Genomic DNA, 24,943 nt, shown 5'->3' with positions numbered 1-24,943 from the left:
ATTTTCATTGTGACAGGAACACGGGAGGTACACCACGTGTTTTTATGCAAGTGGTGGGAAATTTTATATTTTAAGTTACACATATCTTACTATTTGTATAGTGACACGTGGTGTACCACCCCGTGTTCCGGTTATCTTGAAAAATATCTCGTTGGCAAAGAAAAATTTTTAATTGTGACGAGAACACGGGTGGTACACCACGTGTTTTTATGTAAGTGGTGGAATATTTACTTTTTAAATTATTAACTTTTTAACACACATATTCCATCATTTATACAATAATACTTAACATACCATATTGTATGACGGTCACACTGAAAATCTCTCGTAGCTCCTAGCCAATGGCCACTGATTAATTGAAATCAACCTCTCTCTCTCTCTCTCTCTCTCTCTCTCTCTCTCTTATTTATCTCTCTATAAATGCAGAACTCTCAAAGCTATTCTAGCACGTTAAAAGCATATTATCCAATTCTTAAGTAATGTCGTCTCAGCTGCAGAAACCCAACTATGCTCTATCCTTTCCTCTCTTGCCAAAATCTTCTAGTAACCCTAATCATCTGATTAAGCATGGTAGCCCCTCCCTGATCAGCATCCTTCCGCGCCACCATGTCCATCAAAATCGTAATAAGAAAAACTCCTCATCCTTGGTGATCCGTGCCACTTCTAGTGATCTCAGACCGTCACCTGCATCAGTGTCCACAGTTACTTCAACAGAGAATAATGACTTTACGGTAAGGGCTGTGGTGACGGTGACGGTAACAGCTGGAGGGTTCCTCTCTAGCATAGGCTTGACTCGGCCCCTCGACGACTTTACCGACTTGCTCGGAGAAACCTTGCTTTTGGAGCTTGTTAGCGCCGAGCTTGACCCGAGTAAGCAAGCAGTACTGTAAGCATACAAAATAGGGGTGTGCTATCCACATATTTCATTTTACTTCTTACATACTCCTTGTTAATTTTTATCCGTTGATTTTCTTCAATTCATTTGATCTGATGATCGAAAATTAGAAGGATGTGTGAAAAGTAAAATAGGATGTGTGAATATCAAATCCCACAAAATATATAACTTTTTCCATTAAACAGGTTACAGAACAATCACACAGATTATCTTGCAGCCTCAGCCAGTTTGACCGTAGTAATTAATAATTATCCAAAATCATGTTATCTTTATTTCCACAAATATTTTTAGAGTTGACATTTTTTTTTTCTTTTGTTCGATACAAGTGAGGTCTTTTGCTTGTTCTAGACTAGAATTGTTCATTATTCGTTTGGGCCTATTTTTAAGGATTCTTTAGATATAAATCATTGCAACGCTTATTTTCTTAACAAAAACTCATCTTATTTTAAACATTCAAATAAAATTTAAATTTGAAATAGATTGCCTTATAAACAAATAAATACTTATTATTTTCAAAATATTTACAATTGTGCCACAACACCCTAATTATGTTAGTGAATGTAATTATCCACCATAATTATGAAAAATAAGTGTCTTATTATTACAAAAGTATCTACTTTATACTTGCCTTACCATCATATGTTCCATTTCTTTTATTTGTTTGAGTAAATTATTTTGCATGTGTGTATTAGGCCTATTTTGTTATAATTATATATATTCATGCAAATAATTTATCTATTTTTTTATGTAAATATAGGTAGTTGATTAATTTTTGAATCTGGCTGAAAACATTTATTTATTTTGTAAGTAAATTATTTTTCATGTGATATTACATATATACTAGCCACATTTTGTTATTATTATATAGTAAGCGCAATCAATCAACATTCTTTAATTTTGTAGGTAAATTATTTTGCATGTATTATTACATAATTTACTAGGAACTTATATATGTTGTGCAAAATAATTTACCTATATTATATTTAAAATATTGATAATTTTGAATAAAATAACTTTTTTTATATTTGTTGGATATACTAATTGGAGGAGGATTCTCTCCCTTCATAAACTCTCTCCCCTTCCCTTCCCTTCCCTCCTACTTGAACGGGTATGGTTAAATCACATCAACATCTTATATTAATTTTTTTTATAGAGATAATAAACAAAAAACAATATGTGAGAGGAGAGGAGGGAAGTGGATGGGAATAAGAGGGGAAATAATCCTACTCCATACTAATTTACATGTTAGCATCATGTGAAAACAACTATATGAGGAACAAAAAATTGATATGATGTAATTTTTGTTATTAAATGCATAGGAATTATGACATTTAAATTTTTTTCCAAATCCACTTTAGGTATTTGAAGACATTTAATTGAATGAGATAATGTAAAATAAATGTAGATAATAAGTGAGAGACCCAAAGTCAGTGTTACTAGGGGTAATTTAGACATCCAAAAATACAAATTTGCCAAGTCAAACTTAATTATGGATATTGGTTAGTTGGAGCCTAGTCATTAGGTTTTTGTTAGAGAAATTTTAGTAAAACAAACCCAAATAAAACGGCTTCCATCAACTTATATAAATTTTAGTAATACAAACCCAAATAACTACTTTATTGGGGATGCTAATTTTAGCCTTTTGGGCCTACTCTTTTGTTAGTTTATTTTTTTACTTTTCCTTTTTTTTTTTTCTGACTGCACGCAAAGAGGTATCGTGCATAAATGTAAGTCGAATGTTAGAAACACTTCAATTAAGTGGAGACAATTACCGTGGATGATGAAACCTTATAACTAATCCAAATTAATCGACTGGCCTCAAAAAAATTACCAAAAATAAAACGCAGCAAGATGGCTCTCTCTATGGGAATCCTTTTTGTCAACTAGAGATTGTAAATTATATGTTTTACCTTCCTCAGTCAAATAATTTTTCACGAAATGTTAAAATTTAAGGTTATTTCATTTACACCATAGCCTTCTCTTGTGTTTTTCATGTTTACTTCTTTGAAGTTTAAGAAATGCAACAAACACTTCGGATTGTTAAGAGTGCTACTAAGCCTACCCTATTGTCCTATTTTCCCACTCAATTACTTTAATGGAGAAACTTCTGGACACCCACAGACCAAAAGAATTGTTAGGTTCTAGGGTTTAGGTTGGATGAGATTCATTGAAAACGCAGGTGTGGATTATGGGTTGGCTATGTAATTGGAGAAGGATTCGGTTTTGGCGTGGAAAGGGGGACATGTTTGGGTGAGTTAGTGGTTTGGGTGGCAGAGAGGCAGAGAGAGGAAAGAGTGTGGTGGTGGGTAGGGGAGAAAGGTATTGAGTATTGAGAAGTGGTGGTGGATGGGCTGCGAGATGGGGGTGAGTGGGCGGCCGGGCTGGGGGTTCGGCTGTCGTCGGGTGTTGCAATTAAGGATGAGATAGATAAAAAAAAAAATGTATAAAAATTTGAAAATATATTAAAGGTTATTTTAGGAATAATAGGGGGTGGGAAAATAGATTTTTAATTTTTTAACCTTTTAAAGTGATTGAAATTATAATACGAGTGAAAAAATAAGACAATGAAATAGATCTATCAACCCTCATTGTTAATTAATCCGAAATTGTTCAGTTTAAAAAAAAAAATAAAAAAAATAAAAAGTTAAGTTACAATGACCCACATGTCCTGTTTTCTCACCCATTTTTTTATGGAAATTTTAATTACATATTTAAGCCCTAATAAAAAGCTATAAGAAGAAAATGAAAAAGAAAAAAAATGAAGAGCCCAGAATCTCTAGTCTCTTTCTTCCCTGTTTCTCTCTCTTTCAGCCCCTGTCCTCTCTTCCTTTGTTTCCAAGTCAACTCTGTCTCTATGACTAATAGCTGGGAAAAATATGCAACAGATATGGTGAGGGGCTTCAATTCTTGACAAGAATATCCAAAAGTTTGAAATCTCATAGTTATTCATATTGATAGTCTTTATATTTGGATCTGGTACTGAGAGAAAGGAAGAGAGAAGAAGAGAAAGGGAGAAAAATTTGACCTGCGGCGAGGCGAACAAGAGTTGTTGCCGGCGGATGCGGTGGTGATTTTGGTTAATGCTGGCTAATGAGTTTTTGGCTTTTTTCTCCATCTTCAGTTTTTGTTTAAATTTTAAAGGATGAAGTGTAAATTTAGTCCTTGAATTATTAGGGTTTAGGGTTTCTGAATTAATTTTTTAATAAAATAAGCCCTTAAATTCACCAAAATTGCTAATTTCATCTATATTATTATATACAAAGCTATTTTATTCAATTTTTCGTCAACTTAAATCACTGAACACACTTTAGAGTGTAATACCATTTCTTTTCTTGCCGATGAGGCCTTAACATTTCATATAGGTTGTGAATTTAACGTTTAATTTACACTCCAAAGTTAACTTCATACCCTATTTCTTTATGTAAAATTACCAATTTATCCTCCAATGTGTATCATATGCAAGTAATGTGACTTAAATTGACAAAAAATTGAATATAGCAGCTTCGAGTATAATATTAGGGATGTAATTGACATATTTTTATAATTCAATGACTGATTTTTCTAAAAAAATAGTTTAGGATCTAATTTTCACTCGGATGATAATCAATGACTAAATTGACAGTTTAGCTAATTTTAAAATAGAGATATTTTAGGAATAAGAGTGGGTGAGAACTAGAGGATTTGGTTTTTTGCATTTTTTATGGTGGGCGGTGATATAGGGTGGGTGGAAGAATAAGGCAAAGGAATTGGGTCTAGCAACTCTTAAAAAAAATTCTGTAAATAACAAATCTACCCTGGGATAATAATTGAATGACCAGTTCTTGAGATTTGCTGTGTTTTCACAAAAGGTCCTCAAGTTCTGTAACAACTCAATTTTCTGGCTCCCACACCCTTCATTCTCATTCTGCAATAACGTTTTCTTTGCTCACATGCATAGCATGATAGCATGTGTGGTATTACAATTGGATGAACAAATAGCACTTTAAATTTTAGAAATACTGATTAAGTTTGTTTAACTGTTTGTCTTAACAGATTAATTTACTCACTACATATTTCTGATTGGGGTTTTGTTGTAGAGACGGGGTTGGAGAAGGAAACAGTGAAGGGGTACGCGCAGAAAGCGAGCCAAAAGGATGACGAGGTGCTGTATGAGACTACTTTCACCATCCCAGCAGAGTTTGGAGAGGTTGGGGCTGTTCAGGTAGAGAATGAACACCACAAGGAGATGTTCATCAAGAGCATCGACCTCGACGGCTTCCCGAATGGCACTGTTAATGTTCCCTGTAATTCCTGGGTTCATTCCAAATTTGACAACCCAGTGAAGAGAATTTTTTTCAGTAACAAGGTCCTTTATTTTAGATCCTTACACATTTTCCTTGCTTTTTCATTATTGTTATACAAACATATGTACTCAGCTTCTTACTGATAGTTCAATTTGCTAACTAAATGGACTCCAAATTGGAATAGTACTGATATATATTGGCACTCCTCATCCTAAGCTTTATTTTAGCCTTTCCGGCTTGACTGTTGCTATTTTGCAGTCCTATTAAGATTCATGTCTTGCATATGTCGTTGATGTATTGTTGAAGTTTTTTTTTAATCAATGTCGCTTTGTTCAACAAGGAAAAAAGTGCTCGCTTTCTTACCTTCTTTCCTTAAGTTACCATATGTGTTGACTGGTTCTATCTGACAGTGTTTCATACAATATCATTTGATATTGTAATTTGTGTTAACATGTAATGAAGCAGTCGTACATACCATCAGAGACACCAAGTGGGTTGAAGAAGCTAAGAGAATCGGAGCTGCAGAATTTGCGAGGAGATGGAGAGGGCCAAAGAAAAACATCTGATAGGATATACGATTATGACACTTATAATGACCTTGGCGATCCGGACAGCGAAGATGAACTGGCTAGGCCTGTCCTAGGCCGCAAAGATCACCCGTACCCAAGGCGCTGCAGAACTGGAAGACCACGCTCTAAAAAGGGTAATTATATAACCAACTAATTACATACTAATCCCTAAACTGGTTGTAAAATGTAGAAGCCATGTCATTTTCTACTCAATAGGTCATTGGTAAAGAAAACTTGCCTATCCCAGGTTCTAATGCTGCCTCTTCTTTCTTTCTCACTCGGAATATGAAGTCACGTCACGAGTGAAATAGGAAAAAGAGGGGTATCCAATTTTGCTCCCAAATTGGGCATATATGAATTTGTGTTGTATGCTTTTTGGTATGGAACCTATGTTAATGTTAAGGACAATGATTCTAACTATGAACCATTTGCTTCTACTGTGATAATTGCTCGAATTGCATGGCTGAGAGACTACAAGTGCAATGTGATCATTTTGTACCTATATTACAGATCCTTTATCAGAACAAAGAAGTAGCAGTGTGTATGTACCAAGAGATGAAGCGTTTTCAGAGGTGAAACAACTGACATTTTCGACAAAGACATTGAAATCTGTGCTACATGCGTTGCTCCCTTCGCTCGAGACAGCACTTATTGATCCAGACCTAGGATTTCCATACTTCACAGCCATAGATTCATTGTATAACGAAGGAGTCACGTTACCCAAGCCAAAGACTGGTGGGTTTTTCCATACAATCATCCCCAGGCTAGTCAAGACTATTACAGACAGCGGAGATGATCTTTTGCTCTTTGAGACCCCTGAAATAATAGACCGTATGCCTCCCTCCTTGTCTCTCTGTGTATAGATCGTAGTTGAGCAAAACTTTTTAAATAATGATACTCTTATGAGGAAAAGAAGAGACCACCAAATTGTTGGCTTCATCTCGTATATCACTTGTCTTTTATTGCAGGTGATAAATTTGCTTGGTTTAGAGATGAAGAATTTTCCAGGCAAACTCTAGCTGGTCTTAATCCATATAGTATCGAGCTCGTGACGGTATGCTTTCTTCATTAATTTACCGATACAAGCAGAACCCTTTCACATGAATTAAGACATTCAAATTTGTACTGTTCATTTCTCACCCCAGGCCTCCATCTTCCTTGGTGATCAAGTAATAAGTGTTAGAAGAATATCTTGTTTTAGTTTGTTAAACCCTCTTTTATTTTCTCCAGTGGCACTGAATTATATAATTTCTGGATGCAGGAATGGCCATTGAAAAGTAAACTTGACCCCGAGATCTATGGCCCCCCAGAATCATTGATCACAACAGAACTGGTTGAGAAGGAGATAAAAGGTTGTATGACAGTCAATGAGGTATAATAAGCACACACCAATCTCTTTAACTTGCAACCGAGTTGTTTTAGATTACCAATCTCTTTAACTGGTTGAAAATTGCTTGAACATGAAATGTAGGCTTTGGAAACAAAGAAGATGTTTATTTTGGATTACCATGATCTGCTCATGCCTTATGTGAACAAAGTAAGGGAGATTGAAGGTACCACACTGTATGGTTCTCGAACACTATTCTTCCTCACTGAGAGCGGGACACTGAGGCCTGTTGCAATTGAACTCACTCGGCCGCCTGTTGATGACAAGCCACAATGGAAGCAAGTCTTTACTCCAACTTGGGATGCCACCGGTTGCTGGTTGTGGAAGCTTGCTAAAGCCCACGTTCTTGCTCATGACGCTGGCTATCATCAGCTTGTCGTGCACTGGTAAGCAACTCGTACCCAAGGTGGGCTCAAATCCCTTTTTATATTGGCATTGAGTTACCAAATTAGTCCTGTAAATGGAATTTGAGTGACTCCGGAAACCACGAATGTGGAACTTCACATCATGCCCCCTGCTCATGTGTGCATATTAGGTTATTGTAGCTGTGCCAATCACGAAATATGAGACCAACTCATGGGTAATAACTTGTTTGTACCTTTATATTTTCGTAGGCTGAGGACTCATTGTAGTACAGAGCCATACATAATTGCAGCTAATCGACAATTAAGCGCAATGCATCCCATCTACAGACTTTTGCACCCTCATTTCCGGTATACAATGGAAATCAATGCTCTGGCTCGAGAAAGCCTCATCAATGCAGGTGGAATCATTGAGAGCACATTTTCACCTGGAAAGTACTCCATGGAGATCAGTTCTACTGCTTACGACCAGCTTTGGCGCTTTGACATGGAAGCTTTGCCAGCAGATCTCATCAGAAGGTATTTTAATTTATAAAACTAGTATAAGCCTAATCCAAACTATCTGATGCAGGAAACTTTGTACAAATAAGATCTTCAATACCTAAAAAGAAAAATCCACTCAAAACCCCCCGTGGAATTTGGACTGCTTGTTCATAATTGTTTGATTTGATTTCAGGGGAATGGCAATTGAGGATCCAACAGCTGAGCATGGCTTGAAGCTAACAATTGATGACTACCCATTTGCAAATGATGGCCTCATCCTGTGGGATGCCATTAAGGAGTGGGTGAGTGATTATGTGAACCACTACTACACAGACCCAAATCTTATTGAGTCTGATACCGAGCTTCAAGGTTGGTGGACAGAAGTTAGAACCAAAGGCCATGCAGACAAGAAAGATGAGCCATGGTGGCCTGTTTTGAAAACGCCAGAAAATCTGATTCACATTTTGACAACCATAATTTGGGTAACAGCAGGTCACCATGCAGCAGTGAACTTTGGCCAGTACACGTATGGTGGATATTTCCCTAATCGCCCTACAATTGCTCGAATGAACATGCCAACTGAAGATCCATCTGAGGAGTTCTTCCAGAACTTTATGAAGAAACCAGAAATGGCTCTGCTGATGTGCTTCCCTTCACAGATTCAAGCAACAAAAGTTATGGCCATCTTAGATGTACTATCGAATCATTCACCCGATGAGGAGTATATTGGTGGGAATCTAGAGTCATCTTGGGCTGAAAATCCTGTCATCAAGGCCGCATACGAGAGATTCAATGGCAATTTGAAGAGGCTAGAAGGCATCATTGATAAGAGGAATACCAATTTGAACTTGAAAAACAGAGTTGGAGCAGGTGTTGTTCCATATGAGCTTTTGAAGCCTTTCTCAACTCCCGGTGTCACAGGAATGGGAGTTCCAAATAGCATCTCCATCTAAATTTGAGGATGATGTTGTAAAAAATCTATATTTATTCTATTTCGCCCTTAATAAATCAATAATGCGGGGTAAAGTCTGATAGCATCTTGAAATTGTAGCATCAGACAACCCGCGGAGTGGAACAAGCAAACTGCTAATGGGACTAGAGATGTATGCCAGTCAATGAACAAAATAAAAACTGAATGGTAGAAAGAAGAATTGGACTTTCAGCAGAATAGTCTTTGCATAGAAGCTTCACTTATATTAGAGATAATTGATATCAGATTAATAGATAAGCTATAAGATTATATCATACAGCTATACTGGATATTCTAAGCCTTGGTTTTGGCCTTTACTCACCCTTGGTCTTGTTAGTGTATTTGATGTTTATGTACTGACAGATACAAGAAAATAAGATGAATGATCGAAACTGGAAAAAATTTCAGTTAGATTTCTGGAATTCTTCAGCCTCTGCAAGTAGCAGAGGAGTATTTCATTTATCTCTCTTGCACCTGAAATTGTGCAATTACAACAATTAGTTATGCAGCAGGAGCTCACACGTTCATCAAGTGATCTTAGCCATGCATCTTTCTATAGTCTAGGATTCTAACACATGACATTCATAGCCTTACAATAAGAGCTTTACATTCTAAGACCAAGTGAATACATAATTAATTTCAAGGCATATTATTTCTAACTAATCAGCTCCTAACTTACAATTCTACAGGTCACGGCTGGGATTTGAAGCAAACAAACGCATATTTACAGACTTACATGGTATTCCCTTTCTACATCCACATGGTGAGAAAATGTGTATATTTCAGTATGGGATAATGCTAAGAAGACCAAAGTTTTAAACTAAATGATGTCACCAATGGGAATTAAGCACGTTAATCGGCATTCAATTAATAATCTAATTATCAACAATCACATCATTTGTTTTACACAATTTGATTTCAAAATTTCGTCTCCCTAACTTTACCTTTTTTGCACCTAGCATTGGTGCCAAGTGTTTAAATAAAACAATTACATATGGCAATTCAGTGGCTTCAAACATCGAGGCTTGTGAAGGATCACTTTCCCCATGCTTATAAGAGAATTTCTTGTCCGTTAGGTCTTATTGGGTACTACAAATAATACTATCGTTCAACATAAGTGTTGATGTGAGACATAAAGTGTGTCTATAACAATTTATATAATAGAATCTCAACAAATCTTCAACTTACCTTGAACTCTCACCCATGATCTACATAAGAAATTCTCTCACTGCCTCCTGCAAAACGCCCCTGAAAGGACAATAAGGTGTGAACTGAGGTGGATTTTCACATAATTGATTTCATCTGCTAGCAGCTTACCTGAGAGAGAGATCTGTGAAGGTCTGCATGTGACAGTGCAATCCTATATCAGGTAAATATTTGCAAATTCTGCCATGTTATAATGTGGAGTGATCAAAGGTTAATAGGAAATGTTATGAAAAATTGCGTCTTTGATTTAGCGTTAAGGTCCAGAATATAACTCGTTTCTTTGTTTCAAAGTACAGAGATCATTACACGAAGGTGAAATTTCAATGAAAACTGAGGCTGGTGCAATTTCTGTATGCAGAACTGGAAAATATTTGACGTGAGCTTGTGAAATAGATAGATTATTACTCCAAATATACACACGCACGTTCTATAATATATAGATGTGGTACAATAAATAGACAAACTAAAATGTGGAAAATCTGTCCTAGAGGAATTCTTCCTGTAAAGAATTAAAGAATTAGGGGACCTTCTTTGCCTTCTGCTGGGTTTCTCATAAAAGTCCGAAAGTGAATCTAGGTGACCTTGAAGCTTCAGAGTTTTTCTCCTCACAGAACCTTATACTATATTGTCTTATAAACAGACATTTGTCTTGCCTCGCTTGAACGTACACAAAGGAAGCAGTGTGGAAGAAAAAAAGTCAGCAAACTCACAAACCGAGTGTGATGCATGCTGTTAAATTTCAGGTAGACGGGCCATGGGTCCATTCCAACAACACCGATATTGTCCCCACTTGGCCACCTGCTCAATCCGTCAGATGTGGGGTTTTATTGCACAAGGCTTTAGTGTTAGTTAGAGTGGGGTAATTTTACTTAAAGGGCTTGTTATCAAGCCTTCTGGCTGACGTGGAACAGATGAATTCTAACACTCCCCCCGCACGGGAGACCCAATTTTATGGGTCACACGTGAAGTTTCACACATCGGCAACCACATGGAGCCAAGCCGAGGCTCACCCGTTCGCGCGGGGCCAATGGGGACCCACCAATTCACGTGGCATCTCTTGGCCTACGTGGAGTCAAGTCGGGGCTCCCCCATTCGTGTGGGGTCAAAGGGGACCCACCCGTTCACGTTGCAGTACGAACCCGTCCCCTGGCTCTGATACCATGTTAAATTTTAGGTAGACGGGCCATGGGCGCACTCCAACAACACCAATACTGTCCCCACTTGGCCACTTACTCAATCCGTCAGGTGTGGGGTTTTATTGCCCAAGGTCTCAGTGTTAGTTAGAGTGGGGTAATTCTATTTAAAGGGCTTGTTCTCAAGCTTTCTAGCTGATATGGGACAGATGAATTCTAACACATGCTGAGGATGCTCTTAAATCCCCGATGATCCAAAGGACCATCATTGCCCTGGAGAACAACCACTTTTCAGAGGGCTCAAATTCAAGGAATTTGCTGAGATGTTCCAATTTTTTGATGAAATGGGTCCATTTCAGAGTAAACATCATGCTGGAAATCTTCAAAATTGACTCACATGTGCGGATGAGTATTAGTGGCATTGCATATACACTCTGGAATGGGATACTTTGTGACGTCTTTTCCAACTCTACTCCTCCTGATGTCTGGCTGTCCTAAGGAATCTCTGTGCAAAATATTTTCAGTAAGATGATTACGCACCACAAAAAACATGAGAACATATATGGTTTGCAGCGTACGTGAAATCTGATCAGAGTTTTGGCATCAAGAAGGCACATGCATCGAAGTGCAGTAAGCAAAAAGAAGCAGTTGCACTGCAAAAGTTCACAAAAAATACTTTAATAATCATGTTCCCTTTTTGTTTATATGAATGAACTTCCTAGCGAGCTCAGTTTTTCATCACTGCATTATATTTGAGTGGTCGACCTGATTGAAATATGATATATATTTAATTGAATGGTGTTATTTTATTGAATGAACTTCCGAACTAATCCGTTGAAACCATGGATGGTGGCTTGTTTAAAGCCGTACAAGGATTTATGTCGACTTCGAATCTTCGTAGAGCCTTAAATAAGTCCTTGGATAATAATCAACAATTAATGACAAATGTACATACATACAAATACACACACACACACACACATACATGCATACATACATACATACATACGAATGTGCTAATATACATACATGCTTACATACATACATACGAATATGCTAATAAATAATAAATTGAAGCTAAGTATTTGGCCGACTATGAATAAAAGAAACTATTATTAAACAAATAAAATAATGATCGAGGCTTACGTTTCATCAATGTCCTTTAAACAGAATTTCGTCCCTACTCTGTGCTTGTAATTCGATAGACGTCTGATTCACAAGGATTCGACGATCGAAGTCAAGATTCTAGTACCAGAAAACTTGACTACTGGCGAATATCTTTGTAGTTCTCTCAAGAAGATAGTATTTGGTAAAATTTGTAGGAAGAATGATTTCTAAGTTCTAAATGCAATGCAAATGGATGTATATATAATGTATATATGCTTGTTAGCAACATGTATGAATTTGGGATGCATCTTCTAGGAGGCATGTGCTCATAAGGGTGTGTTGCTCTTTATACTTTCTTTCATCGTCTCAGACTTCATCTCAAATGATGAGTCTATTGATTTAAAAAATAAACAATTAAATCTGAAATTAATAAAATAATTCATTATTGAATTTAATTTTAGAGGTTGAGCCTCAAGACCCATCTTTCCAATCACTTGGTAAGAGGAACAAAATGTTATAAAGTGTGAGAAGCTTTGTGGTGGTGAGCAGCTTTTCGTGGTGAGTAATGTGGGATAATGTGTCACATCCCAGCCCGGGCGGGACCACTTCCCGGGCCCGACTTCATCAGTTTTTCTATTAATTTCTCTATTAAATGCTGACGTGGCTAGAAACGGGGCCCACTCACTAATCCTACTGGATTAAAAAAAAATATTTTATTTTAATAATTAAATATTAAAAATTTTAAAAAAAAAATTAAAAAATAGCCTAAGGGATCCGGCCTTCCCTTTCCTCCACCGGCACCAACCCTTTTTCTTTTTCTCTTCGACAGCCACCAAACCCTTCCCCATCCCCCCAACCTTCCTCCACCACCCTCTCTCTCTCTTCTCTCTCTGGGATGCGGTCTCCCTTCTCCGTCCTTCTCCCCACTCGCACTCGTCCTTCCCTCATCACCACCTCCCAACTCAACCCATCCCTCCCTTAGTCCCTCCATACCCAACCTTCCTTCTAAGATGCATAGACACGGGTAACAGCCACCGTATCCCGTATCTGACACGCAGGGATACGGGATACGCATAGGATACGTGTGGATACGAGCCCGATACGTATCGGCATGAATGGATACGTTGTTTATTGATGAGATACGCGTATCATACTGTCGAGATACGCGTATCACACTTTTCGGATACGTTTTCAGCTAAATCAGAGGATAATCCAACTAAATCAGAGGATAATCAGAAGAAAAAAAAAATAAATAAATCAAGAAATCCGCACAGAATCGTGATTGATTCCAATTAGCTAAACTGAAACGATTGTTTGGCTAAAACCAAAACGATTTTGGGTATAAAATAATGATTTACCTATTTTTCTTCACTCAAACCTCAGAATTCATAAATCAGACTTGTCGTCTGCAACTGCTCCGTCGTATCCGTCCAACTGCTTCGTCGTCTCCGTCCAACTGCTTCGTCGTCTCCATAGTCTCCGTCTGCAACTGCTGGTAAGAGCTTTTGACTTCGTTTTCACTATGTTAATTTTGAAGCTCAATCTGATTCCCAGAAGCAGAACCCATCTCTGCAGCTGAAAGGAAAGCTTGCTTTCCTGTTTTTAATTTCGAAGCTAAAAGGCTTTTGAAGGTGAAAGGAAAGCTTGCTTTCCTGTATTTAATTTCGAAGCAAAAGCGCAGAAAGGAAAGCTTGCTTTCCTATTTTTAATTTCAAAGCAAAAGCAGCTGAAAGGACTGTTTTTAATTTCAAAGCTAAAAAGCTTTTGTTTTGAGCCTTTGACTGATTCAATGAGTGTTGATGCCTTTTGCTTTTTGTATATATTATTATTATTGGATTCTAGCCTTATGCCAACAGTTTTTTATTAGAATAGTCTTTCATGATATTTAGATTATAATACATTGTTCTAGATATTATTGTGCTTTCATGATATTTAGCTATGTAAATTGGGAATACAATGTTCTAGATATTTAGATTATAATATTTTATGTATATGCTTTCATGATGCATTTTTTATTTCTTAAGTTAATATAAATTTTTCATGTATTAGTCTTTGTCTATACAATTGTACGATGAATTGACTTTTATTGTTTATATGTTTGTTAATTTAGGAAAATGAATCACCCTGATAATCATGTGAATGATAATGCTAATCTGGATGAGATTGTTGAAAATTATAATGCTCCGCTGTGGAAGTATGTCAAAAAGCTCGAAAAAGTGGGAAATAGAGGAGGAGGAAATACTAAATTTGAGTGCAATTATTGTCAAAAAACTTATAAAGGATCCTACTCTAGGGTCAAGTTTCATTTGTTAAAAATGTCTGGAAATGGGATCGCGCCTTGCAACAAGGTTACTTATGAAACTCTTGCGGAAATGAATAAGTTAGTTCGAGAGTGTGAATACAAGTTGAAGAGTTCTGCTCCTAAACATGTTTCGTTGCCCAATACTGGTTCATTCTGTTATGATCTACCTGAAGCAAATCTTGATCCAAAGAAGAGAAAGGGAACAAGTGGGCCTATCAGTAAAGCTTTTAACAAGGAGGCTCGAGATCAATGTGATGCCGAAGTTGCAAGGATGTTTTATACAGGTGGCTTATCATTTAACCTTGCAAGAAATCCGCACTATCGGAACTCATATGTTCGTGCTTCTACACTTCCAGGGTATGTCCCACCAGGTTACAACGCACTGAGAACTACTCTTCTGCAACAAGAGAAGAGTCACATTGAGCGGTGCCTCCAACCAATCAAGCGCACATGGAGCACTAAAGGTGTAAGTGTTTGCAGTGATGGGTGGACAGATGCTCAAAGGAGACCACTTATTAATATTATGGCAGCTTGTGAAAGTGGGCCAATGTTCTTGAGAGCAATTAATTGTGAAGGTGAATACAAAGACAAGCATTGTATTGCCAACTTTCTTACAGAAGCTATTAAAGAAATTGGTCATGAAAATGTTGTTCAAGTGATCACCGATAATGCTCCTGTTTGTAAAGCTGCTGGGTTACTTATTGAGGCCCACTATCCCCATATCTTTTGGACACCCTGTGTTGTTCACACTCTTAATCTTGCTTTGAAGAGTATATGTACTCCGAAACAAACAGAAGTTTCCTATGATGACTGCAATTGGATTTCAACTATTGCTAGTGATGCTTGGTCCATAAAAAATTTTATTATGAACCATAGCATGAGATTGTCAATGTTTAATGAACATTGCAAACTAAAGTTACTTTCCATTGCCGAAACAAGGTTTGTTTTCTCCACTTTTTTTTTTTTCTTTCCTTATTTAATTATAAGTTGTCCTAATTTTTAAATTTTTCAGATTTGCTTCCACACTTGTGATGCTTAGAAGATTGAAGGAAATAAAGGAAGGTTTACAACAAATGGTGATTAGCCTGAATTGGGCTTTGTACAAAGAAGATGATTTGGTTAAAGCAATGATGGTGAAGCAAAAGATATTGGATGAAGATTTTTGGGAGAAGATTGATTATATTCTTTTCTTTACAGCTCCAATATATGAGGTTATTAGAATGGCTGACACAGATAAACCTTGTCTTCACTTGGTGTATGAGTGGTGGGATGCTATGATTGAAAAGGTGAAAGCTGCTATATACAGGAATGAGCGCAAGGCATTACATGAAAAAAGCAGCTTTTTTGATGCGGTGTATCGCATTTTATTGGAGCGATGGACTAAAAGTAGCACACCACTTCATTGTTTGGCACATTCATTAAATCCAAGGTAATGATTTTGCTAACTTACTTATAAATTCTTCTAGATTAATTTTTAGCTTTATGAGTACATTTTTAAATTGTTATTTCTTTTATTTTAGGTATTATAGTTCAGAATGGCTCCAAGAAGACCCTAGTCGTCTTGCTCCACACCGAGATGTTGAACTTACAATTGAAAGGAAAAAGTGCTTTGAGAGATACTTTTCCAATGAGGAAATTAGAAGAAATATCAATGTGGAGTATGCCTCTTTCTCTATGTGCTTGAATGACTTTGGAGCTATTGATTCTATGAATGATAGATTTCATTTGGAACCAGTGATGTGGTGGATTGTCCATGGAGCTTCTACACCTAGTCTCCAATCCATAGCGTTGAAGCTACTTGGACAACCTTGTTCCTCCTCTTGTTGTGAAAGAAATTGGAGCACTTATAGTTTTATTCACTCTTTAAGAAGGAACAAGATTACACCACAAAGAGCTGAGGATTTGGTATTTGTGCATAATAATCTTCGTCTTTTATCAAGGAATAGCTCAACCTACAAGGAAGGTATTACCCAATTGTGGGATGTTGGAGGAGATGGCTTTGAAAACTTGGGTGAAGAAAGTGTCGGGATGCTTGAAATAGCTAACCTTTCACTTGATGAACCGTCATTGGAGACTACTTTAGTTACTGGAGGAGACATCATGAATGTGGAAGTTGAATGAGACTTTGCTTTTTTTAATTTTCGTTTGGATTTTCATTTTAATTTTTCAAGTTTGAAGACTAATTGCTTGTTGGATGGACTATCTTTCTAACTGTTAGGAGTTTATTGAAATAAATTTAAACTTGAGTAATAAATTTGAATGTTTATTTTATAATATTTTAGATATATTTATTTATTTATATATATTTTTAATTGCCGTATCCTTGACGTATCGTGTCTTCATTTTTAGAAATTTGACGTGTCCCCGTGTCGTATCGTGTCGTATCGCCGTATCCGTGTCCGTGTCCATGCATCCTAGCCTTCCTTCACCACCCCACTGAAGAAACCAAAAAAACCAAGCCCACACCCAGATCCCACACAAAAAAAAAAAAAAAACCCAAATCCACACCTAGATCCCCTTCCCTTCCTACACATCCATCACCCTCCTACACACCCAAATCCTCAATTCCCTCCCCACATTTCGATGCAACTCGTTGTCGCCACCCTGGGCTTCTAACCTCACCGCCTCCTTGCGCCAGCTCGTGCACGATTACACCTGGGACCCTGTGGGAAGGAGAAAGATGGCGAGTTGGTGAATGTTGGCCTCGACGCCGATGGTTGTAGAGAGAAGAGGGAGTTAGAGTGGGTGAGAGATGTGGGAGAAGATAAAGAGAAGAGAGAGAGAAGGGTTGGCGCAGATGTGAGAAAGGAAGGCCCGCATCCCTAGGCATTTTTTTATTTGTTTAGCTTTTAAATTTTAAATTTTTTTAATTTTTTGAATATTTAATTATTAAAAATATATTTTATTATTTTTTAATCTAGTTGGATTAGTGAGTGAGTCTCGTCTCTGGCCACGTTAGCTTTGACAGAGAAATTAACAGAAAATTTGACGAAGGTCTGACATTGACACAAATTCGTAAGATGAGGTACAACATTGTTACTTTTAAAATATGAAGTATGATAGTGTCGTTCAACTCATAATTAAAGTAGTTTTGTGTAATTTACCGTTATTATTATTATCTCAAGTAGACATAATTATACATATTTTGTTTAATTATTCCAGTGTTATTGAATGTAACAATTCATCAAATAATTGCGTGTCGTCTCATCGGTGGGATACAGAGCGATTCTTGTCATAATAATTGAATCCAACTCATGAGTCGTGGGACGCTCCGCATCATGTCGATGGTGGTGGGGCGATCGGTTGTCGTGATGGAACTTTGATTGTCATGCACAGCAGGCATTTCTTTCTTTATGTGCCTTATCAAGAAAATCAGAGCTAAATGACCCAAATTACTATATATGATTTGATGTACACATTACACCTTCAAAATTCAATCCGGATGCCTTGTCAATTTATCATTGCTACCACATGCATTTTTTTATAATTGACTTTTGGTGAGCAAAGAAGTAAACGAAAATTACTGAAAATGATTTGAAAATTTTAAATTTTAATTAAAATGATAAAAATGTGTTGTAGATGAATAATACCAGGAATGATTTTTTAGAATAAAAATATTTTTTTTGTTAAAAGTGAATAATACCGAGAGTGTTTTGTTAAAACTCTCTAGAAACAATCAAAAGTTGTTTAAAGATAAGCCAGCTTAAACAAAAAACATTTAAGTTTTGTACAAGATGTAGAAATGATTAATTTGGAAAGGGTCCTTCGTCGGATCCTGAGAATCTCATGATTGTAATCGTTCATCGTTCATCGTACATCGTGCAGTCAATTTTCGTTAGATACTATTTATATTTAATTTTAAAATTTAAAAAGAATGAAAAGGATAGGGCAATGCATCGGTGGCAATATCCAGATTTGACAACTGCAATTTCTACTAGCCGAAAACAATGAAATGGTCAATGCAAACATTACAGACAGATTCAAAAACAAAAATTGAAGCCAAGGAAAAACTTGAAAACCCACAAAAAACCGAAATCTTATAGGAGTCCTATCTTTCCATTGTTTTCCTTCTTCAAAATAAAAACAGTAAACTCTAATTTGAGTGCCTACACATATACATCGGATAAAAACGGAGAAAAAAATATCCAGAACAGCGGCAGAGATAACAAAAATGATAAAAAAAAAACCATAAATATTTTCAATCAAAAGTATAAGAATTAAACTGACTGGAAGCTCTGTAACCAGTTGCAAGTGGCTGCACCCTCGTTGGTGACCAATTGCAAAGTGGCCTTTTTGCCCAGCTTTGTAACCAATTGTAAAGTCGTCTTTTTGCCCAGTTCACATTAAATTTCATTTCAGTTATTTTCATAGAAAAACTAACGAAAAATAATTGAAAACTTTGAGTTTTAATGATAAGGACAAAATAAAAGGTAAAGTAAATAGTACCAGAATTAACTTTTTAATGTAAAAATATGATTTTTCATTAAAATGAACAGTATCAAGAACTTTTCGTTAAAATTCCCTATTTTCATTCGTATGTAAATATATTTGAATCGTTGATTGCTATATGAATTCTACAAAGCTACGAATGGAAGTTGGAGCTTTGGGAAGTTGATGTGGCATAATCGTCATATACCAATTGATTCATAAATCGTGACTATCCATCCAAACGAAAGCATCTATGTAAACTGCGGTATGGTAGATTTTTTATGTTCTCCAAATTCATTATCTGCAAAATATGCATCTGTCGAACAACATAAGTCTAACAATACAACATTATCTTAACGGGAAAAAAAAACTACAAAATTTGAACTTCGATCTAATAGTTATTCATTAATTTCTTTATATCATTTGAATAAGAAATTATTGCATAAAATGAATGAATCTAGTTCACCACATTAGTAATCGATTCTAATTTGGTCAACATGATCGAATATGTGTGTGTGTATATATCTATATGTATATATATGTGGCCATTGTATGCAAAGCCCTAACAGACCATCGTTCGCTTCCCATGTTTGTAGGGTACATGGTTCCACTTCAAGCATCATTAGACAAATTGGATGGCTTTAGTACGTCGTCGATCTCTAGCCTTATATCAACATTGTGGAGTGCGGAACCTTTATCCCAGAAAACCTCAATATGCAGATGAGATATAACATTTGAATCAAGCAATTCACGGATACAAAAATTACTTATAAAATAATTTTGAAAGTAAGTAAAAAAAATCTGTTGTATGCCTATTACTTTCGCCGGACCCAAAAAAGGTGGGAAAGGCCTGAAGTTGGCCAGAAAAAACTCGCATCTTCGTCGGAATGCCCATCGCAAACTGGGCTTATTGAACTCTTCGATAGAGGGGTAAATTCGAACATGCAAAGCTCGAATGTTGCTGTTAGGACTCTCTTGAGTCCGGGGAGAACTGCGAGAGGGAAGAGAGAGAAGGGATAAGGAAGAATTTAAAATAATAATAATAATAATAATAATAAAATTAACAGTGCATATGCGATCCAGGGCCATCATTGGAATATGGAAAAAACTGTGCACCCAGAACATAAGAAATACCTGCATAAAAGTATTAACACAAATGAATTATCTCATTTGAAGCTCATGTCATGCGCAGCAAGCCAAAACAAACAATTTGAAGTCAGACCAACCAAAACAAACAAATGTCAGTTACCATGGAAGATTATCACAAAATCGCAGGACCCAGACAATCTGAATAGAGTGGGTTCTACGGGGTGGAAGAAAGCACAAAAGCTATTGCCACGGTGGAGCAAATCGGGGAAGGCAGGGTAGAGAAAACTTTGAGTTTTCGGGCCAACGTGGAGCAACTTTGAGTTTCAGAGAGTATGGTGTCAATTTTTGAGTTACAAGGAGCAAAATAAAATTAAAATCAAGTACCAAAGGACATAGCTAAAAATAAGCCTAAAATTAATTTGACAATATTATAAGTAAGTTAAATAATACAAGTCTTTATAAACAAATGCAAAATTCTCTCTCCCTAGTCCCTAATGTGAAATTTTACTCTTGAACAATCCTGCAACATGAGTAAGGGCTGGTTTGGTATTGTTGTACTTTGAAAAAAAACGGTTTACTGCTGTACTGCAAGAATAAGCAGCTGTGAAATAAAGCAGCAAAGTGTTTGGTAAACTTTTTTTTGTAAAAGTGCTTTTGAAAAAAAAAAAAAAGCAGTATTATAGTGTTTGGTAAACTTTTATGTAAAACAGATGTAAAAAAAAGTCGGTTTTTAAAAGCTGGGTTTTGCAGCTTCTTGTTTTTGGCTTTTTTCACCCAAAACTATGAAAAAAAGTTGAAGCTGAATGTTTACCAAACACAAAAATAGCTCCCAGCTTTTTTTGATACCAGTTTTTTTCAAAATCACCTCAGTACCAAATCAGCCTAAGAGTAGACTCGGCTTCTCTGTCCTCCCAGTTCCTATACACTTTCATTCTCTTCTATTTTGTCCAGTCACGGTTAAGTCACGTCAACATTTTATACTTATTTTTTTTTATAGAGATAATAAGATAAAAAGAAATAGTGTTATAAAATATTGACGTAACTTAATCGTAACTACACAAATAAGAAGGGATGAAAGTATATGAGAACTAAGAAGGCAAAGAAACCAGGTCCAGGACGAGTAGCCATATGCTTACGCTGTAAAGTGATTTATCTGATGTTGAAACTAGGGTGAAAACATGCGAGCATGATCATGACAGCTATTCCGATGACTGAATTGGAGGGAAATAGGACGCTATGTTTGAGGTGACATGTACAGAGAAAATACATGAAAACTGCAAAGTTTTACTCCACCGTTGCTTTCCAAATTTAGCTAGCTAGCTTATCCATTTCACCGATCGAATTGTTGCATCACCGTCATCAACACACGTGCACACTCTGAAATTTTGTCCTTGTGAGTTCAGAGGAGAGGATGAATATCTTATCAGTTAGCAAATTTTTTATTTAAAGTGTTATTTGTTAACTTATTTGATAAAAATATTATTTTATTATATTTTTTAAAGAGATTATATTCACATCTCAAATTACTTTTCTCATATTTTTTTAATTTTTTAATATTTTTCTATTGAGTGCTAGTTGTGTGTCAAAAAATATTAAAAAGATAAAAAAGTGTGAAGAAGGTAATTTGAAGTGCGTAAAACTGCAAATATAATCTCTCTTTTTCATATTATATTTAAATCACTTAACTAATAAAAATAGGTCTCATATGTGTTTTTGAGTCTTACATTTTTTAGACATGAGATTCACAAATATAACATTATTCCTACATTTGTCATTTGTACATTACACTTCAGGCAAATCTTAGCTATTCAATTTATCAAATAAAGTGAATCAGTTTACGTCTTATTAGAACAAATACATGTTTGCACCTTAGCACTAATATCTATATGGGGTCTACTTTTTCGCTGTCGTCCCAACTTCTGTTCCCGCAAATTGAGCGAAAACTTCAATTGCTTTTCATAAATGGATTGAGAATTCAATTCCAAAAGTTAATATAAGTAAGAAAATGGGTGCCTTTTCCTCCGATTTTGTTAATCATTTTTTGCTCTCCTACTGGATCCCAGTGAAACACATAATTAGTAGGATTAACTGATATTAGTCAACCTTTCACCCATCCATCATAAGAAACCTCACAGCATCCATGTGAAGTTCTCTTTGTGATCTTACGGAAGAGAGGGAGAAGACGGCAAGAGAGATGGGTGAGAAGAAAGGCATAGAGACGCAGATCGAGTGATATGGTGTGAAGGCGATGTCAATATAAATCCGATGTGGATGGATTAGATTAATCAAATGATCAAGATTAGTCTAAATTCACGCAAATGCACTAGTAATAAATGTAGAGACTCGAGATTCGGAGATGAGCTCATTCTCTACTTGTAAATAATGTATCTTCATCGTAGAAATTTCATAATCAATTGGAACTATTAAGTTTCTTAATTTTCTTTTGTAGATTATCCTTACAAAAAATTAATTGAATCAATAATTGTTTAGTCATCAAAGTACATTAAATAAATGGATGATTCGTCGTTAATATGTTATATAGTGTTGATTTACTTGATACATTTGGATAATTAAACGATCACTGATTCAAATAGTTTTTTGTAAGAATAATGTTCAAATAAAAATTAAGAAATTGAACGAATATTTTTACAATAAAAATATGTCATTTACAAGTAAATGTAATAACTTATTCACCACCCAAGAGGAAAATGCAAGTATTATTCATAAGAATATATTTCTTAACACGATAATAGTGAGTCTTGTTTGGGAATGAGCTGATGGATGACCAATTAATTGTTAACACGATAATCATATGATAATTACTAACAAGTCTTGTGTGAGAAACGCCATGTGAATTTGAAAGAGAAATAAGGCCAAATAATTACGCACGGGACAACTAGGTACTAGTGTCCAACTCTTGCATTATTTAAATAAAATGAGTTTTAATGAAAAGTTCGCGGTACTGTTTACTTTAATGAAAAATCATATTTTTATATCAAAAAATCAAATATAGTATTATTCACTTTACTCTTTATTTTGTCCTTATCGTTAAAACTCAAAATTTTCACATCATTTTTTATTAGTTTCCTTTAAATGAATTAGCTCATTCACCACCCACGAGGAAAATGCAATTATTATTCATTTGGGGATGAGTTGATGCATGACCAATTAATTGTTAACACGACTTTCATATGATAATTACTAACTCGTCTTGTTTGAGAAATGCCATGTGAATTTGAAAGAGAAATAAGGCCAAATAATTACGTACGGGACCACTAGGTAGGCCCTAGTGTCCCATCAACTCAATGCATCATTACGTCGTACTATCATTTGAAGGGACAGCCAAAGTAACTATCTCTTCCCGTGTTAATTGCTTGCTCTGTTCAAGCTACCACAGTAGTAGCTAGATCCAAGGATATGTACCGTGAATGTCATATAAAGATGAAAACTAATATCTATCTGGGAGTCTACTTTCTCGCTGTCCTCCCAACTTCTGTCGCAAATTGAACGAAAACTTCAATTGCTTTTCATAAATGGATTGAGAATTCAATTCCAAAAGTTAATATAAGTAAGAAAATGGGTGCCTTTTTCCTCCGATTTTGTTAATCATTTTTTGTTCTCCTACTGGATCCCAGTGAAACACATAATTAGTAGGATTAACTGATATTAATCAACCTTTCACCCATCCATTATAAGAAACCTCACAGCATCCATGTGAAGTTCTCTTTGTGATCTTACAGAGAGGGGGGAAGACGGCAAGAGAAGGGTGAGGAGAAAGGCATAGAGACGCAGAGTGATATGGTGTGAAGGCGATGTCAATATAAATCTGATGTGGATGGATTAGATTAATCAAATGATCAAGATTTGTCTAAATTCATCTAAATGCACCAATAATAAATGTAGAGACTTGAGATTCGGAGATGAGCACATAATTTTTTTTTACTTTTCATATATCTTTATTAATTTATATTCTTTGATCTTTTATAATTCATTGATGATGAAAATTAAAAAAATGTGTAAAAATTAAAAATAAAAGTGTGAATAGGCACATTTCTTTTAAAAGACAGCCAAAGTAACTTTCTCTAGTTTCCAAAAAATAAAAAATAACTTTCTCTTCACGTGTTAATTGCTTACTTTGTTCCAGCTAACCGCACTCGTAGCTAGATCCAAAGATATGTACTATGTTCAATAATAATCAAAACCATACCACAGTCGTCGCTAGCTAGATCCAAAGACATTTACTGTGAATGTCATATAAAGATGAAAGCTAAAACGTGCATGCATTAACCACTAAATAATTGATCCTCGGATTCTTTTCCTTGGAATTTCAAAGATCGTGTAATCATGTTTGTTCATTGTATATTAGGCAGTTAGAAATCATTTAAATTTAAAATTAAATATAAATAGTACCTTACAAAAAATGACTGCATGATGTACGATAAATAAGTATGATTACACGATCCCCTAAATCTCCGGATCCTTTTCCCATTGGAAGTACTTGTGGCGTGCTTATTGTAATCGGAATTAAAACAAGGAGTTGAATTCCAATTACGAAGTATTGAAGTGGTAAGTTTACCAATCTTGGGGAATCAAAAGAATTGTGGTGTCCACACGAAATAAGAAAGCAACTCCACCCTTAAAAAATAAGCTGACCTAAAGTTCATTTAATTCATCAAAATGAATAGCAATTGACTGCAATGAATAATAATTGGTTAAGTGCATTTCTACC

At 35.8% G+C, this 24,943-nt stretch overlaps 2 protein-coding genes and 2 long non-coding RNA genes across 9 annotated transcripts; 2 read left to right on the top strand and 2 right to left on the bottom strand.

The window, feature by feature from the left end:
- The first annotated feature begins 439 nt into the window (after positions 1-439).
- On the top strand, positions 440-9,141 carry LOC103954907 (linoleate 13S-lipoxygenase 2-1, chloroplastic-like). The gene is made up of 9 exons (XM_009366760.3): positions 440-870; positions 4,972-5,240; positions 5,644-5,881; positions 6,258-6,578; positions 6,716-6,801; positions 7,009-7,119; positions 7,219-7,520; positions 7,749-8,015; positions 8,173-9,141. Exons 1-9 carry the CDS (start codon positions 480-482, stop codon positions 8,930-8,932), a joined length of 2,745 nt encoding a protein of 914 aa, XP_009365035.2. The 5' UTR covers positions 440-479; the 3' UTR covers positions 8,933-9,141.
- On the bottom strand, positions 8,602-14,180 carry LOC103954905. 3 transcript variants are annotated; one of them, XR_007253059.1, is made up of 3 exons: positions 10,138-14,180; positions 8,818-9,423; positions 8,602-8,741 (listed from the first exon to the last, which is right to left on the bottom strand). It is a non-coding gene; the product is annotated as an uncharacterized LOC103954905 (long non-coding RNA). The 3 variants fall into 3 exon arrangements; XR_007253060.1 differs by having other exon boundaries at positions 8,818-11,793; positions 11,867-14,180; XR_007253058.1 differs by having other exon boundaries at positions 8,818-11,793; positions 12,435-14,180.
- A 252-nt stretch (positions 14,181-14,432) lies between these two features.
- LOC125470750 lies at positions 14,433-16,951 on the top strand. 2 transcript variants are annotated; one of them, XR_007253057.1, is made up of 2 exons: positions 14,433-16,126; positions 16,218-16,951. XR_007253057.1 is itself a non-coding variant. In XM_048570253.1 (2 exons), the coding sequence occupies exons 1-2, from the start codon at positions 15,729-15,731 to the stop codon at positions 16,816-16,818; spliced, it is 999 nt and encodes a 332-aa protein (XP_048426210.1). In that variant the 5' UTR covers positions 14,437-15,728; the 3' UTR covers positions 16,819-16,951. The 2 variants fall into 2 exon arrangements, 1 of the variants encoding a protein (XP_048426210.1); XM_048570253.1 differs by having other exon boundaries at positions 14,437-16,126.
- A 2,889-nt stretch (positions 16,952-19,840) lies between these two features.
- LOC125470751 lies at positions 19,841-20,647 on the bottom strand. Of its 3 annotated transcripts, none has more exons than XR_007253063.1 (2): positions 20,260-20,647; positions 19,841-20,116 (listed from the first exon to the last, which is right to left on the bottom strand). It is a non-coding gene; the product is annotated as an uncharacterized LOC125470751 (long non-coding RNA). The 3 variants fall into 3 exon arrangements; XR_007253064.1 differs by having other exon boundaries at positions 19,841-20,259; positions 20,375-20,647; XR_007253062.1 differs by having other exon boundaries at positions 20,375-20,647.
- Positions 20,648-24,943: the final 4,296 nt, after the last annotated feature.

This window comes from the organism of the source record quoted next, unplaced genomic scaffold (genome assembly GCF_019419815.1).
Source record: "Pyrus x bretschneideri cultivar Hongxiangsu unplaced genomic scaffold, Pyrus_bretschneideri_v1 Contig52, whole genome shotgun sequence".
Lineage (NCBI taxonomy): Eukaryota > Viridiplantae > Streptophyta > Magnoliopsida > Rosales > Rosaceae > Pyrus > Pyrus x bretschneideri.
This window is presented reverse-complemented; position numbering and strand designations above follow the sequence as displayed.